We start from the raw sequence: 19,544 nt of genomic DNA on the forward strand, positions 1-19,544 counted from the left end.
ATTAATGACTTATATCTTATAGCAATATTTTATCAAATTATTTAAATACTTCGTTACCATTTCATTTATGTCGTTAACTGTTTTATGTATTGGAAATAAATTTAAACTTTCTATTATTGTGGTAGATTTTATGATGTTTGATTCTATCTAAAAATTATATTAACAATTTAATTACTATAAATTTATGTAAAAAAAAAAATCATTAAAATCATAAACTTACTATTTGTAGCCTTTTATACTGATTTTTTAACTTATTAATCAAAATAATACCATCACGAGTATATGAGTCTATACTCATTGAAAACCATTTATAACGCGAGAGACCAGTGAAAAAATAATTTTCAATAATCTTCAGTTTATGTTTTAATATTGAACGCTTTAAAAAAATAAAGAGGAAAATTATTTTTCGTAAAGTATTTTTTTTTTTTATAGACTAAGTATTAAGTAAATTACTTGCGCATTACTCATTGAAGTTAAAATACCATTGTACATTACTACCATGTCGTTCACTTTTTTAACAGAACTTAATAAATAATTTTTATGTGAAATTACTAATTGTAGATCTTTCGGAAGACTAACTCCTAAAAGTTCCATCATTTCTGCTTCTTTTATTAGAATATACATTTTTTCCTATGAAAATATATTTTTTATGGTAAATTTATTTTTAAATTACTTTACAAATTTATCTACTCACGTTAAAATTGGTTTTAAAAGCCATTTGTTTATCCAATAAAATGTGATTTTTATCTCCAACATATTTCAACCAAGCAGACCAATTAATAAAGTCTTCTATCTTTAAAACTTCATCTTTACTATTTAACAAACCTAGTAAAAATAATTTCAATTTAAACTTAGTCATAAAATTCAATTAAATAAATTTTAAATATTTATTAGAAAGTATATTTATTCATGAATAAATTTAATCAAACTAATAAAACTAATGTTTTAATTTAGGTAAACATTAATCTTAGGACTAAATTTATATCCTTATAAGCTTATATTTGTGCTAGTCATATAATTATATTAAATGTATTAAAATTTCATTAATTTGAGAATCTATCTTGTTTTTCATATACATTTTTTAGGTTCTCAATAAATATTTTTTCGATTGTTTTACTTAAATCACGTTGTGTACTAAAAATATCTCATTAGATATTAAAAAAAAAAATAGAAAACGCATATTGAATTTGATAAAATGTTTGAGTTTTTAATTTAATAATAACTGACATTCAAATTTTTTATATAACTTTATTCTTTTATTAGATATAAAATATCTAACATTTTAAGGGACAATATGAAGAAAATGGTTAAAGTAATTAACTTTATATCTCGTCTTTTAATTTTTTTTCTTATAAATTCATATGTAATTTTCATAATTTTTGAGAGGTCTTCGGGTAGAATTTGAAAGAATAACTAATGCTTTTTAGTCCCTCAGATTTTACTTATGTCGAGGATATTAAATTTAATTCTGATAAAAAAATAGAGCTGATGTCATGCGGTGATTTGCTAAAATAAATAATTTTATTTTTACGAATTAAGAAGCATAATATAATACATCGTTCAATATGTAATAACTTTTTTTAAAAGTTATAAGTAGAAATTTTCTCTTAAAATGCTAATATTTAAACTTCAAACTCAAAATCCTACTTGTTAACATTAACAGGCATGACTCAAGTGTTTCAAACACCATATTAATACTATTAAGAATAAAAAAGTTTCGGACTAAAATAGAAAATTCTTAAAATAATTGGCAACTCATGGCATATCAAATAGGTATTATCCATTTATTCTAATTATAAGAATATATTTTACTTGAATATGTTAGTATATAACTACTCATTTGAAGAGTAGTTAAAAGTTTTGCTTCGTTGATCCAAGTAGTGACTTTAGACTTTTCATAAAACTTTATTTGGTTAACAATACCTGAATATATTTCTTGTATCTAAAAATCAAAGTACCTTATATTTATTACTAGTATAAATGAAAAAATAAATAAATTACTTTGTTTTTTTCGTGTAGATTAAATTTACTAGATAAATTAATAATACTTATTGGCTCTTTTATTTTGTCAACCAACGTACGAGCCCAAAATATAGATCCTGAAACTGGAGGATGATGTCGAGAGACAGGAGGTGCTTGTTTTTGAGTCTTAAAATTTATTAATTATTAATATATTAAACATTTTTAAATTATAATAAAATATACTAAGCACGAATTATCAAAGTCAGTCATGTTATAGACTTTTTTTATTGTATACTATTAATAAATTATAAAAAATAATAATAATAGCTAAACGAAAAGTAATTATAATTAAAAACTAGAAATTAATAGGAATTAGAATATTAATTTTAGTTTGTTGGTTTGTCTAAAAAAATTCTATTTTCTGAGGTTAAAAGTAATTTCTAATGTTGAATAAAACATATAAGTTGTGGAACCAGGGAAAAAAAGTTATAGTGTGACAATCATTTCTGTACTACTTGACGTAGTTTGAAGGTAAGTTAGACCATTTACATTACCAAGCACTTAGACATAGTTTATGAAATGAGCAGAGAAAGTCTTTAAAAGGAACAGAGTAAATTGATGGTAGTAACAAATTAGAAGAAGAATTGGCAAGAATGTCTGCTATTTTATTTGAAGTACCTACATACTTTTAATGGAAAAGAACCAATTAACTAATGAATTTACAACAGAGATGAAAGATCTGATTTTATAAATACTAAGAGAAAATTTGGCTGAGAAAGGACTTAAAAATATAGCTAAAAGTCATACTTGGGAATTCGAGGAACTTATATAAGATATATTAGAAACTTATATATATATTAAAGAGCATATATAATTAAAGATAATTTACATTTATTTTCTACTATAATTACTTCTACGTTAAATTCTTTAATAATATCTAATTATTAAAATATTTTGTTTAGAAAAAAAAAAACGAAAAATGATTTTACGTTTTTTAATATTTTAATATTTTTTTGGTGGCCATTTTTTTTTTTACACCTTAGTATTTTCTTATACTACTATTTTTAAAAGACTTATATCTATTTTTACCAAAAACCATGTTTCTACGGTTATTAATTCATTTTCATATTGTTGAATTAAAGCGCCATACTTAGATTCGAATTGATTTTTAAAAACTTGGCTAGTAGACAATTTTTGAAGAAGTTCTAAAGTTATGAATGCCTCTTTGCATGATCTGTAATTATAGTAGTATATCAAGTGTTAATTAGTGTTTAATTAATTTTATTAAAGTTTTTACCTCAAATTATTGAAACTGTCATCGATAAATAATTTACATTCATCTTCTACTTTAATTACTTCTATGTTAAATTCTTTAATAAATAAATTCCAATTTTCAACATTATCTTCGCAAAATAAGTCAAAGTCAATCCCATCAAACACTTTGTATAAATAATTTACTCTACTTATCATGACATCTAAACTAATCATATCTTTAATAGCAGATCTCAATTCTGGTCCCAAAATTATTAAGAACTGACTTATTTTCTGTATAAAAAAATCGATAACACAATTACTATATATATATATATATATATTTTTTTGTCAACAAAAGTTAAATTTGACAACTTCAAATACGTATGAATACATTTTTGAATTTTATTTCATAATTGAAAGGCTCTATATAAAAACAATATAACTCAATTTTTTTTTTAAATCAGAATTTGACTGTTTAAATTTAAGATTCAAATAACGACCACATTCATCTAGGAGGAAAATATAACTATAAATATATAACTTAAGCTAAATTTTCTTATAGGTAAGAATACATGTTAAAAATGTCTAATTTTTTAGCTTCTAGCAAAATTTTGAAAAATGGAGTTATCTTATTTTTTGCACAGAATCCTTCAGTTTCAATTATGATAGTTAATTAAAAACAAAAATAGTACAGTATAGTGAAAGGAAGGGTTGGAACTATGTTTTCAAAATTCATTTCTCAGGTATATTATCATAGTAATAATATTGAGTAACGGACTACTAAGAGTTGTGCTGATAATATAAAAAACTACCAAATCATTTTTATTTACTGAATACATATTTTTCATAGTTAAAACAAAATTTGTACTTCGAGAGGATGATTAATTATTTACAACTAATTGATTACTTACTTCTACAATTTTATATATATCATTTGTAATTCGTTTAACATAATTTGTTTTATTAAATAATTTACATTTATCGAACTCCCAACGATTAAAACCTGATGATTCAATAGATTTTCTACATTCTAAATAACTTTTATACCAAACATCAATCATTTTACTGGCAGACAATGACATTTTTGATATCTCACAAATATCTTTATTCCTATGAATAGAATAATAATTACAAATGTTACATGATATTTTAAAAATTTTGCAAACCATTTAATAAAATAGAATAAATTACCATCTACTTAATAATGGTTCTGATTAAACTAAAGTAATAGTTATATCTTGTTCTAACATAGTTGTAAAAGTATTTTTTTAGTTTCATAGTTAACTTCAATTAGTGTTCGGACAAACAACCTTATAATTAACATTACCAAACATACGAGTAAATATATAATTTTTTATATAGCCTCACTTTTTTTAGAAATGATATAATTCATTTATTCATATTTTCAAGAACATCGTATGTTTTAATTTATGCATTAATTATAAAAAAAGATATGAGTTTTTAAAAATAGTAAAATTTTTTTTTTCTTATAATATACATAAAAATATAAGCCAAACTGCATTAAAAAATATTTTAAGCTTACTTGAGACCTACTAGAAATATACCATACAATGACGTTAATTATGATGTTAGTGTTATCAATTTTTGACTTAAAATTTTGAAACTAAAATATTTATATTTTACAGTAAAAATCAAATTATTTTGATATACTAATCATAATTTTTTATTAAAAATTGAATAACACAGGTTTTTTGTTTTTTAGGGTATTTTTGGTCAAAATACCAAAAAACACATTGAGCCACCAGTCAATTTTTTTTAAAAATCTCAACATTTCACAAAATGCCTATTTTAATAAATAAAATAAAGTTAAAATGATTCTCATTAAAATTTTGAATTTTTTGATCCATCCTACTGTACACTGTTATTTTTTATTATTCTAAGTTTTTTATTTTTGTTATAAATGTAAAAATATAAATAATACACATTTTTAAAGTATACTAACAAAATGTAATGTTTATATTAATTTACTCCTTTTTAGTTTCGATGCGAAGCTGAGAAGGTATTGGTCTTACTATGATGTGTTTTTTTTTTTTATTTTTTTGTGTCTGTTACCACTTATTCTCAGCTCTCACCGAACGGATTTCTTTCAACGATATGTCAAAAGATCACAAATCGTATCTAGTCGAAGTCATTACCCTCAAAAATTGAAAAAATTTCCCTCGTTCCTCGTAAATGCGGGAAACCTCCAAAAAAAATACAAATTTAAAAATCGTTAATTTTCGAAATTTTAAAAATTTTTTTTACTAAAAACTGCCGTAACTTTTTTAAAAATGAATATACCAATATAATTTCTTTTTTATAAATGCTTGATATCTTTACCTATTTTATTTAAAATGACAACTTATTCATAAAAATTAACTTTTTCAACTTAACTTTTGAAAATGTTCCGGAAGGTCTGACACTTTTATATATATCTTAAATTAAAGCTAATGTAATGTATTTTATCATGAAAAAAAAATGTCGGACTTTATTTTGTCTTCACGATGAAAATGGCTACCGAATGCTATTTTATGTGAAAATTCTCGATTTTATTTTTTACATTTTTAACTTTATAATGCTATAACTTATTGAAAAGTGTATGGATCAACACAATTTTTTATGAGAAATAATATTTTTTAATAATCCCTTTTTAATTCGACATACTTTATCTTAATCAGGATATTAATAAGGAACTAGCAGTTTATGAAGCTTTTTTAATAATCCACCAATTTTTTAAAATTAAACACTATCTAAAGATTTGCATCGAAGCGTTTTTTTTTTTATAGTGATTTTAATCACTGTCAGATATTATTATACTTGATCCAACTATGCCACGTCACCACTGTGCCGCGACCCTCAGTGCTGGTTTTTTTTTTTTCATTAAATATTAGCATAATTTATAGAAGAAGTATTTTATATATTGATAAAGTGTTCAGTAGTTAAGGAAACAAACTTCAACTTGTTTGTAACAATTAACATGTTTTTTTACTCTTTGAACTTTCTATTATATTGTATAAAAAATTCTCTTTATTGTGATTTTAATTAACTGTGGCGTAGCTGTTTGTTCCCGGTAGATAACCTTGCGGAAACTTAAACATTAGTACACAAAATGTAATCTAAAGTGAATTAAAGGCTGTTCTAGGAGTTTTTTAATATTCGTTAACGTGTAATGTACTTATCAAATATTAAAAATCTTACTTAAAAATTGATTTCAAGTCTCCTAACTTTTGTCTAACTATTTCGCAGAGACTATTAGCTATTTGGATAAGTAATCTTAACATGTGAACATCTTTTCCAAAGTATGGGGATAGTAACCAAATGGATCTTAAATTTTCAAACCAAATTGGAATTATTTTTATTATAGTTGTTAAATCTGCCGTAGACAAATCCTACAAAAAATTAGAACTATATAAGTATAAACATTCAACGTGCATTACATGTGATTTTTTTATTTTAGAAGACTAAAAAAATAGTAACATGTTATCAGAGCAAATATAAAAATTATAATCGAAATGTTTCTAACAAATATAACCTAAATTATACTAAAAATAGAAAGATTTTAGTCTCATAAAAATTGATCTAGGAGTAATTTGTTCTTTAAATATCTCTGGAATGTAAGTCTAAATAAAAATATTTTTTGAATAATAAAAATTTATTTACCATACAGTTTTCGACGATAAGAGATATGTATTTAAAGTTATCTTTGGCTAAACTGCAAGAATGCATGAATTGTAGTTTTCCTACTTTAAAATTTTCCCATGTTTTTTTTAAGGTTTCAACATTATTCGAAGATTTCTCAATAACTTTTAAAAATAATTTTGTATCATTTGACTCTAACTCATCTAATATCCAACGAACCTCTTCATCGCAACTTTTCCAAAATTCGAATTCGTCATAAATAGTAACACGTTCTCGAATCTAAGTAAAATTAATTTTTATAAATTGAGTTTTATCTGAGTAATATTTCCTTGAAATTGAAACTTGTTACATTATCATATATTGATATTATTGTTGTTGATTTTGATTAGTTACTTAAACTATAATTATTTTTAAAAAAATCAATGTATATTTTTTATTATTATACAATAGTTTTCAATGGTTATTAAATCGCCTAATATAAATTTACAAGGTGAAATTTTGGCATACTATAGTTTTACCTTGTAGATTGTATAAATAGATTCTTAAAAGTAAAATTTAGAAATTCATTCAATACACCCCTAGAATTGTTTCATTAAGTAAAAAAATGATTTGTACAAAATTTGGTTGAAATTGATTGACATTAACACGTGTCACAAGAAGATTAAAATTTGATTGTAAGGGTGGATTTTTTGATTTTCAAATTAAAAATATAAGATAAGAAATGTTTACCTTACCATTGAAATTGATTTTATTCGTTTATTAAATATTAAAAACAAAATATTTTTATAGCATTATTTTTTAAATTGCTCTCTGGAAACTAGTCAACGTACAGAAAAATTTAATTTTTTTTATTATTTTTGTTGTGCGTTTTATATTTTTTTTTTATCAAATGTAATTTAAATATTTTTTTGACAATTATAGAAGAAGGATTCTATTAATTTTTAAACAAGAAGTTTAATGTTACCAAAGATAAAAAATTCATTTTTAAAAATTGAAATTATTTTTGGGTTTACATAAAACAGTAAACTAGTATTACAAACATTAAAGCTACATTAATTTTACTAAAAATATAACTGTTTTCTAAGCAAGATTAATGTTGTTATACAATATTGTAAATGTACAAAATGAAAATCGTATTATATTATTCTCTTTGGAATATTCCTATTAAGAAGATATTGTTAATATAGTCGAAATTTTTATGTTATACTTAAAAGTACCTCAATTATATTAGATAGAAGATTTTTCATCTTGTTATTCCATACTTCTAAAACATTAACGCATTGCAGAACCATTGCAGGTGTTTTTTCTATTGTAATACTTATTTCTTCTATGTTATCTCTTATTAAAGCATCAAAATGATTAATTACACTAGTTGATTGTTTTTTAAGCAAATAGCATAATGACCTAAATTTAGTTAAAGGAATTTATTTTTGAATTATATAAAATATATTAAACTTAATATAATTTTATAAAATTTTTAATTTTAATCAGGTTGTTCAGGTGCTGTTTCACTATTATAGGAGTGGGGGTCTGTATAACTTTACATAACAAAAAAAAAAAAAATTACAAATTATAAATTAATGAATTTAAAAGTATCAATAATCATGAATGTTTTTAGCTGTAATATTACAGGGATCCAATTAATTTACACTATACTTAAGGAAATTTATGCTAAAAGTTATTTTTTGTTTAAACGTTTCGAATTGTTTAAAGCATACTTCTAAAAACAAACCGTTTAAAGTAATTTTTCTTTAACCTGAAATTTACAATCATTGGGTAAATTTATTACGTAAATATTATGTATGTCATCTGTCAAACTGCCAGTTTAGTGAAATATCAATATTTTAGTTTTAATTTAAAAAAAAATCAATATTTTTTCATCAAAAAAATATAGCTTCAGCCTTAAATGATCTTTTTAGGGATTATTTTAATGATGAAGCTATATAGTTTTCCATTTTATAAAATGGAAAGTTTTTCAATTGAACATTACATTTTTATGAAAATGTTAATCACTAAATTGTTTTATTTACGTTATGGAGAACTAAACTTTAACCCCTGATATAGATAGTCACTAATTTAAAAAACAATTATATAGTACACTTCAATTGTAATTTTTATCATAACATACCTTTTAGTTTTTTGCAATAGCGATCTTAACTCTAATAAAAAATGATGCTTTAATGGCTCAAATTTTTTTTTATTATAAGTTGGAGGCTGTAACAAAAAAAGTTCGTTGAATGCTATTATTTTCTCTATATTGACACTTATAGGCCGCTTTTTGAAATCAGCAGAACGATCTTTAACGACTATAAAAAATATCTTATGATAAGTAAAGTCATATTTATAAATAATCATATTAAAACACTAAATATTACACATTTCATAATTGTTTTGTGATTTCATTTCTTGAGAAATTCGCACAAATGTCGACAGAACACAATTTGAAATTAAAGTTATAAACGAACATTGGTCTGTTCGAGTAGTTGCACAGTCATATGAAAAAGGATCAATGAATAATATGTCTACTGCAGGAACCCATATGTTTTCAATTTCTTTTATCATTGATTTTATTAAACATCCACAACGATTACCAATTAAAAATTTACTTGGCATGTAATAATTTGCTTCTTCTTGTATGTCATAGACTGGTATAGGGGAAGCAGTATTTTTTATGAAGTATAAATAATGAACATTTGATTTTAGTCCAATAGGTGCTGAACCAAAATAGATATGAATTTCTGGAATAGTTATTGGTTTTTCTTGTAAAACCTAAAAAATATACTGAACTTAGGTTCTAAAATACGAACAATTTTTTTTTGTTTACTAACTGTATATTTTAACTAAATTATGAAAAATGAATAATATCTCTAATAATATATTAATATTATATGAATAAGGTATTCAGATGTAAAAAATCTAAGAATACCAGATGGCACAACATAATATGTTTATATTTATTTATTGTAACATGTAACTCTTCAATATTAAAATATGATTGTCTATGACTTTGTGAGGTGTTGTTTATTTGTAGAAAAAAAAAAGAAAATAAGAGGGGTATGAAAAATAGTTGCACCTGTTTAATGTATATAAAAATACAAAAATATATATTACAGTTCTGCTGTAAGAGGGCAATAGTTTAGTGGTGATCATTCACCTTCTGGAAGCTTGACTAGTTAAACGACTGTGCGCTTATATAAACTATCTTGAGTTTTTACGATAACTACCCGTACTAGTTTGTCAGTACCAGAATATATATGTAAAATTCTTCCCATGCGCCAGTCGATTAGTGTACAATTGAGTGCTTTGATGATAACTAAATTGCCTACCTTAATATTGTAGTCAGGATTTGTCCACGTTTGTCATCTTTGAAGCGTTATTAAGTATTCTCGTGTCTATAGATTCTATGATGATTGATGCAACTATCAGCGTGTTATATGAGTATTAAAAAATATATGTACCATTGTTTGTTATTTTTTATTCGCCCATTTTATAATTGGTTAAGTAAAAGAGATTAACCTAGATTAATTATTATTTTGTTTTATTTTATGTTTTCTGTAAAACAGTGTTTGTTTTTATTGTTAATGTAAAATTATAAGAAAAGAATTAATATACAGTCCACAAAATTGGGTTTTATTTTAATTCCCTTTTCATCTTAGAATTAAATCAACTAGTTTTAATAGTTGAATCAAAACAAATGTATTAGTGTCATCATTCATTAAAGGCGCTACAATTGTTTTGTAACTAATGAAATGTACGGATATATCACTGGTGTGATAAATCACTTGTAAATAAACCGCGTACCCCTTTCCTGAAGCATCTGAAAAGTCAATAAGTTGTATCTCTTAATAATTATGAACGTCAATATGTTGGGGCAACGAAATAGCATTTAATCATGGGACCTTATTTATAAAAAAATTTCGAATCGGTCAACTCTGCTGGTAAAGGAGTATCCCACTCATGCTTAGCGTGCCACAATTGCTGCATACGACTTTTGGTCCACAACAAGGATGAACCTAGTGACCAGATCATACAGTTTGATAATAATAGACAAAACAGACCTTTTTGTTGGTTGACAATCATGTGAATAAGTATGATAGGTAAATGAATTGCTGTCGGGGTCCCTGTGAAGTCTGAGTACCTTTACTATCTGATCTCTTTTGGGATCAAATCACAACGATAGTGCGCAGTCTTTAGCAGGCACTAAATTTGACTATAATTACTGGTCCATTTTTTCAATGTACATTTTCCGGTATTTAATAGTGGAATTAATTGTTTTTGAATAATAAGAAGATCTTTTATAGTATTCACTCCAGCTATGATGTCATCAATGTAAGTAGTATTGGACAAAATTCCTTTGGCGGCGGGAAAATATTGTTCTTCAATTCTATCGTGCTCGTGGAGACATCGAATTTCAAGATACGGTGCCAAAAATTTTCCGTAGGTGTCGGTGAGCAATTTATATTAGACAACTTTGTCATCGGGAAAATTGCGCTATAATGAGTATTGATAGGCACAATCGGAAGGACGCACTAAAATTTGTCGATACACCTTCGCTATGTCGGTTTTAATTACAAATTTTTTCAAACGACCTTTGAGAATTATAACACTTGATTTCTTTTGAAGTTATGGACCGATACACAAAATATCATTAAGGGATAAACTGTTACATGACGGACATGATAAATTAAAAACTACTCTTAACTTAGAGACGACGCCGTCTTGTTTTATTACAGTATGGTGTAGTATAAAATATTGACCCGGCTGAATCGCACGCTTCATATACCCGAGCGATAGATATTCGTGTATAAACGAACGATAGGTGTCATACAGCTTCGAGTCTTGCATAAGTACTTGTAGACGAAATGGTAATGACACACGAAACTTCCCCAAGGTTTCTCGTGTAGCTGTTCTTGTAAACCAACGTTCTTATTATTCATTTTCAGTCATCGGGTGTTCGGACGCGACGGATGCTTAAACGGACCAAAATTTTTGCATAAGCGAATGTATAGATGGTGAAGAGCTTACGGACAGCGAAACTAGTGATGTCTGTTTTGGTTGATTGACTGTTCTTATAATAACCAACTCGAGTAGAGTGTTCAATGTAGACGGAAAGACAAGAGTATGAATAACGTCACCTTGAGAATGAACTATTTGGGGAAATATATAACCACCTAATATAATGTGAAATGTTGGGTCAGCTAATTGTAATTGCTGGTATTGTTCACATATCGCGTGTGTTAGCATAATAGACGGTATGTACGTTGTAATAGTCGGAATTATTTTGATGTCATGGCAAACATAAAATAAACGATGGGTCTGTATTGAAATGTGAAAATCAGTCATCTTTTGACCTTGACGACTGGCTCTTTAGATAAGCCGACTATATCTGTTTCCCATTTTCGTTGGGGTAATTTAAGTCGTGAAAATCATTCGGTCGTAATAACGGATACTTAGGAATCGCTATCAAGTAAAACGCGTATGACGTGAATTTTTCCGAAACGGTCAATTACGAGAATATGAGCGGTGTCCAACATAACAGTTGTATTGGTACACACTGTACCCACGAATTTTTTATTGGTGTTATAATGTGGATGGTTTGTTCGATGAAGTTTGATTTTTGAAAGACACTGTTGAATCGTTCTTGGCTTGATTAAAATGTAGCACTGTGTAGTGCCGTTTTCCACAAGTATGGTCAGACGACTTCGATTGACAAGTGTTGATCATGTGAGATGATCCAAGGCACGAGAAATAAAACATTTTTTGTAGTACAAAATCTCGGCGATCATTATAAAATAAACACTTTTTAACTAGAACTTGAGGACGTGTTAGATGCAGAATTATGGGTACACAGTGATGATTTTAAATTAAATTTTTTTTTTTCCAATTTATTAGGCTGACCATAAAAATCGCTTTTCATATTGTTACCATTGATCAACGAAGTTTAGTACTCGTTAAATGTAGGAACCTTTGATTGCGAAACACTGCATTGAAATAACTGACAAGTATTTATGTCAAGGACACGGGAACTCATATAAAAGAGAATGAAGTCCGCGAGATCGATGACTCCGAGTTTTTTCAACGTAGTGATATTTTCTGTAAATACGTTAAAAAAAGTCATCAAGTCTGGCAGCAACTCCTGATTAATTGGACAAAAAGAAAATATCTTTTCAAGGTGTGCTGTAGTGAGTAAACATTAGTTGTCAAACCACTCCGTTAGTGCAGTCAAAACAATATCATAACTGACGGCTGATAACGAGATGGGCTGTTGCAATGATCTAAACAGCACTAATCTTATAATAAAATTTTTCCATTTCATCAGTGACGAGATAATCGAACAATTCAAATTCATCACTATGACCCAAGTTGTGAAATTCTTTAACAAATAAATCCAAATAACGAACACATACGTTAAGAGACGGCCTCAACATAGCATAGGTTTTTGATTTTACCACGACGGAGTAAATATTGACGATCAATTTTAGAACGTGGACAAATGGAAACGCGCGGAAACTAATTCTTTATCAGTCTTAAGGACTTTTTGCACTCTTTTTGGGCATTTTATTATACAATAAAAAAAAAGAAACAACAAAAAAATCATAAATTCTACTCGAAGAACCAAAAAATATAAGTATGAAAATAAGAGGGATATAAAAACTAGGTACACCATTTTTAATGCATATGAAATTACAAAAATATATATTATAGTTCTGCAAATATTAAAAAGTAAAGGGGAGGAGGGGAACTTACATACTGACAATATTAATCATATAACATGAAAAACATGAACAATAAAATAAAATCAAGAACTTATCTGGTGAAGGTTTGAGGATATTAGTGAGAATAGCAATGTGCCTGAAAGATCTCATTATGATGTAACTAAAGATAGTAAATGTAAAACACAAATACACGACGGATTATACAATGCATATCGGTATTAATAACATGGTACTGTTTAAAAACTAATATGAGCGATCAAGACAAAAATAGCTATACACTAATCAAGCAAACGAAGATTAATATATAAACAAAAGATGACGATAAAAGGAAAAATAATTTAAAGTGGTTTAACAATCGGAAAATTTGTGTATATTAAGGCACAAGACGTGAAAAAAGTGTGTACATACGGTAAAAGACGAGACGTAAAAAACAAACTATAAACAAAAACGACGGACGCTAGCTGTGTAAGGGGCGATGGACGGATGATGCGCGATCACGTTCAAACCGATCTAAAACGAATGCCACGGGAGATTGCCACACTTTACTCAACACATATTGTTATACATAAAAACCCAGCACAGTGAGGACGTGGCCAGTATCAATTTAATTAGACAGTGATTAAAATCATTATCATTAGAAACGCTTCGATGCAAATCTGTAGATAGTGCTTAACTCTAAGAATTTGGTGGATAATTACAAAAGCAAAATGAACTCCTATTTTCTTATTTATAACATAATTAGTAATTCTTAGATTCAAAAATATAATATATAATTATATAATAATCAATTTTTTAATTAAATATTATATAATTTTTAAAATTAATTGTTTTCAAATTATTATTTATTTTGATTTTTAATATGAGAACTACAGGGCAGATCTTTCTCGTGACCTGAATAACCTACAGTTTAGATTGGGGTCGAGACTAAGTCCATTGTCTCGGCTTACAAAGAAAACTGTCCTTTAGTAGAAAGGAACGTTACAGAACAGGGTGTAACTTGGTGGAATGCTAACCTATTTAAATTAAGATAGAATTCACGTAAGTTTCTAAATAAAGCAATGAAATCAGGTTTGGAACAACATTGGGAATCCTATAAGGACGCACAAAAGAACTGCAAAAACAAATCTGCTTTGAAAAAGTCCAAAAGAGAAAGCTGAAAAAAGTTTTGAAGGATATACAACAACTCCCTATAGCAACTAGACTTCTGCGATCACTAAGAAATGGACCAAACAAAACTGTCGAAGCAATACTACTGCTAGACGGCATGTTCATAAATAACGATAATGCAACATTATCATATTTGATGAACACACATTTTCCTGACTCTTTAATTAACAACAGAGAACATCACATGATACACAGGATATACGTGTGACCTGTGCTGATTGGAAACTAACCAGGAAAGTGATATCCCCAAGTGGAATAAGATGGGCAATAAAAGCCTTTGGCAGATTTAAAGCTGTAGACTGTGACGAAATTTTCCCTGCACTTCTGCAAGAAGGGTTAGAGATAATCGTCCTCCATCTCTGCAAAATATTTAGGGCATGCCTTGCCTATGGTATCAACCGGAAAGCTGGCGAAAGGTCAGAGTGGTGTTTATACCTAAACCTAACCGCACTAACTATTATGAAGCAAAATCCTACAGGCCAATAAGTCTTACTTCTTTTTTTCTTAAGACTATGGAGAAACTTATTGATAGGTACATCAAAGAGGGGTCTCTAAAGGAGCACCCTTTACATGAAAACTAACATGCGTACCAAACGGGGAAATCTAATAATACAGCTCTACACTGCCTGACGACTAAGATAGAGAAAGCTGTGGCGTATAAAATGTATGCAATAGTTATATTCATGGAAATCGAAGGGGCTTTCGATAATACTCCCTTCGATGCTATGTGTGAATCTACACAACAGCATGGAATAGAACCACTTATTACTAAGTGGATAGAAACCATGCTTCAGGAACGCTCCATAATGGGACAGCTCAATGAAATCAGACTAATCAAGAGTGTTAAACAGGGATGTCCACAAGGCGGGGTTCTATCTCCCTTGCTATGGTGTCTAGTATTGGACTCGCTTATTAAAAAGTTAAACAAATACTGTTATACACAAGCCTATGCGGATGACTTATATTCATATATATTTGTTCTTGAAAAAATTATGGAATTTTTAAGAAAAAAAGTGAAAAAAAAGACAAAATTTACCGATTTTAAAAATTGTATTTTTTTTTTTGAGATTTCCCCCATTTTCGGGGAACGATGGAAAATTTTTTAATTTTTAAGGGTAATGTCTTCAACTAGATACGATTTGTGATTTTTTGACGTATTGTTAAAAGAAATCGGTCCAGTGAGAGGTGAGAAAAAGTAGCTACAGACATAAAAAAAAAAAAAAAGTATATCATGGTAAAATTAATACCTTCTCAGCTTCGCATCGAAGCTAAAATATACTGGATTTTTAAAAGCTTTTATTTACTCCAATAAAAAATAATAATTTTTCTATAAAAACAATGTATATAAAATGAATAGGTGTTACTCTGGCATATTTGTTTGTGATGTTGGTTTAAATTAATTAAATATAACTAGAACTAGTAAAATTTAAGTTTATGTAAAGTGTAGAAAATTAATCATATTGTAATCATTTTTAAATAGTTACAACGATGATATAATTATATTATAAAATATTATTATTATAATTAAATATATAATATTTTGACGATTTTTATGAGAAGATAGCAAATCAAAAATGACACCTTTCAAAAAACAAAAACTAAAACTAGCTAATTTAATTATTATAATAAAAATGATACCACTAAACATAGCAGAAAGTCTTTTATAAATTAATAAAAAACATAAAATTACAAAAATTAATATAATCTTCTCACCAAAAAAATGCATATATATTTTGCATTTGTCAAAAATCATAACTACAAAATATAACATATATTTAATGAAAATATAGTTCGCATTTCTTACTTTAACTTTCTTATAATGTTTTTGAGAATGTTTTCCTGTACCATTGCCGTCTGCCATTTGTATAGCTAAATATGATTATAAATTAAATTATTCATTATAAACTTATTTATTTAACTGCATAATTTGTTAAATAAAAAAAATATTTATATTTATTAATATAATTATATTTTTTTCTTTTATTAAACACGGTAATTAATTTTTTAATCAGATTTTGCTTTATTTTACCAATTGTCAATTTACATGATTTTAGTCTTTAAATAGTTTCTAACAGATTTATATAAAGAAACTCCGTCTGTTAATCCTGAAAGAAAAATTGTGCTGAGCAAACAATTTTTAGTTGTGTATAACTACCTGTATCTGGACTAGAGTAACCATCCTTAGATTTTCCATCTGAATCTTTATCAGAATCAGATACTGAATCACCAGTTATAGTCGTATCTACAATTTGAGCATGCTTTTTCTTTTTCTTTTTATCGTGTTTTTTTTTTACTTGTTTTACACCAAATTCTTTCATTGACTGTACTTCAAATTCTGATACTAAAAAAATACTTGTATATATGTTTCCATCACGTATCATATAGTATAATTTTTTACATACACTCTTCTTCAACTTCAATTTCTTCATAAATAACTTTTTCTACTACTGAAGTATAAACATACATTATATTTTTAAAGTTATTTTCTTCGTTATTAGGTGATTCCAAAAATTGAATCAATTGATTTTTTAGAATACTTTCATTTTTACATAATTCTTCTTCAAATAAATTCATCGTAAATATTTCTGTACCAATTTGAAACACATTGTTTATACATTTTACAAACCATACAATTCTAGTATCCATTGTTTGTTAATTAAACGTCAGTAAAAATGTTAATTCTGTTAATTAAAAAATAAAATAATCATGGTTAGTGACATAACATAAAAAAACTTCAAAAAAAATTACGTATGGTTATGTAATGCACTCAGATGATATTACCTATCTCATCAATCCTTTAACTAAAGGATTATTAAACAAAAAATTATTATTAAAAAAATAATATCTAATTTGGATTCAGCAGTATCAAAAACATATAAATCAGCCTTTTTACTAATCCAAAACAGAAATTCCGGTAATAATAATTATTTTCTAGATGCCAAATATTTTATCAATTGAGAAATGAGCTCATACATTCAACGTAATTCATACGTATTCTTAAAGTTCATATACTATAATAATATATATATACAGAATTATTCTGTGCTATTTAAATAAAGAGTGCCAATTTAAAAAAAAAGTTCAAGAATACAAAGTAAATTTTTTTATACTAAAGTAAATTGAATTTTAAGTTATACAATTTATAAATACAAGGTTGTATAGTCAATAAAAACATATAAATTTCTTAATTGCACTGAGTATCTAATAACGAAAAAATTATTTAACAATAACACTACTGAAAATCAGTATGTTTGTATATTTATTCGTTACAAGGAATATGAGTTACTATAGTCATAGCAACTGTTACTATGAATGATAATTAAAAATTTTTAAATAGATGAACACTTAAGATATAACATTAATATTTTGCTTTATTATAAATTTAAAGTATAAAATTTCAAAAAAATAACATTATATTTAAAGAAAAGCCTCAGAAAAAGGAACCATAATGCTAATAATTTTCAGCAATTATTTCTAGTCATTAAATCGACAGAGTCATATTTTTTCAATCATTATTTCGGCAAAAAATGTATAATTTAGCTGTTATGTAAAATTTATTCAGTTGTACGTATAAATTAACTGTTTAGATATAATAAAAATTCATATAATTAAAATTATAAAAGTTACAGTCCCTGAAAGGCTTACCATTTCATTTTTTTAATTAAACAATAATGAACGCTAAGAAATAAGTATTTTAAGTTAAATTTTTCTTGATAATCTTACTTTTTATGCATTATCATATCCTCTTTAACAAAGTATGATAGAATAAAAAATTGATTCAGTAGTCGTAATAATTATTTAATTTTGTTAGAAATCACAAAGTACTATTAGAATCTTAATATTTGTTTGATAAACAATCGTGTTTTTATATCTTAGCAACAAAAGACTGACTATCGATCACAAAAATTTTTGTATGTAATACAAGCACTGGTTTCTTCAATAAATAAATTACATTGTACAATCGTTATCCATGTATCATTATATTTACAAATGTTGAAACAGATGCGATTTATTTGTTTGATTTTCATTTTTAATCATACAGCATAAAATTTTAATTAACAAAATACAATTTTTGGTAATTAAAAAGCATAATACAAAAAATTACCCTATTTACCCAAATATCGATACATAAATAATGCAGAACAAGTATTCTAGATTTTTAAAATATACTTTTTTTTGTGGCGGACAAAAATAACTGTACATAAGGCTAATACGATTAAACCAATTTGTACATATTCTGAAAAATCACCTTGTAGTATTTCCATCGTTTGAACTATTAGAAAATATACATTCAGCAATTGCTAGTGGAAAAAAATTGATGTAGATGCTTTTAATATTTATGCCATAGAAACAGCTAAAATTTTTAATTGATTTACTTTTGACGATACGAATTACTTAAAAAATTCAGTATCAGAAATCGAATCAAACGATGGAAACATTACAAGACGATTTTTCAGAAATCTGGAAATAATAAATAAATAAATGAAAGCTAAATGTAAATAAAATATGTACGAATTGGTTTAATATTATTAGCCTTATACGCAGTTATTTTTGTCCGCCAAAAAGAAAAAATTATATTTTTAAAATCTAGAATACTTGATTTACATTATGAATCGATATTTGGGTAAAATAGTGTAATTTTTGGTATTATGCTTTTTAATTATCAAAATGGCTAAACAAAAAACACTATATTTTATTAAAGCAATCATTAAATAGTGAAAAAGATTTTTTTTTCACATCTTGAATCTTTAATTTTACTAAAATAAAAAAAAAAAGTTTAAATTGTCAAAAATACCGACAGGGAAA

General features: G+C 26.2%; 1 protein-coding gene across 1 annotated transcript; it reads right to left on the bottom strand.

Annotated features, from left to right (window-relative positions):
* Positions 1-242: 242 nt before the first annotated feature.
* Positions 243-17,522, bottom strand: LOC126910232 (uncharacterized). Its single transcript, XM_050692599.1, has 16 exons — positions 17,141-17,522; positions 16,894-17,079; positions 16,543-16,607; positions 9,231-9,624; positions 8,984-9,161; positions 8,073-8,259; positions 6,877-7,134; positions 6,415-6,605; positions 4,128-4,326; positions 3,260-3,507; positions 3,052-3,196; positions 2,002-2,148; positions 1,813-1,942; positions 695-825; positions 465-630; positions 243-376 (listed from the first exon to the last, which is right to left on the bottom strand). The coding sequence occupies exons 1-16, from the start codon at positions 17,382-17,384 to the stop codon at positions 357-359; spliced, it is 2,889 nt and encodes a 962-aa protein (XP_050548556.1). The 5' UTR covers positions 17,385-17,522; the 3' UTR covers positions 243-356.
* Between the last annotated feature and the right edge of the window lie 2,022 nt (positions 17,523-19,544).

The sequence above is a fragment of the Daktulosphaira vitifoliae genome, unplaced genomic scaffold, assembly GCF_025091365.1.
Source record: "Daktulosphaira vitifoliae isolate Bord-2020 unplaced genomic scaffold, ASM2509136v1 Scaffold_1, whole genome shotgun sequence".
In the NCBI taxonomy this organism is placed as follows: Eukaryota; Metazoa; Arthropoda; class Insecta; order Hemiptera; family Phylloxeridae; genus Daktulosphaira; species Daktulosphaira vitifoliae.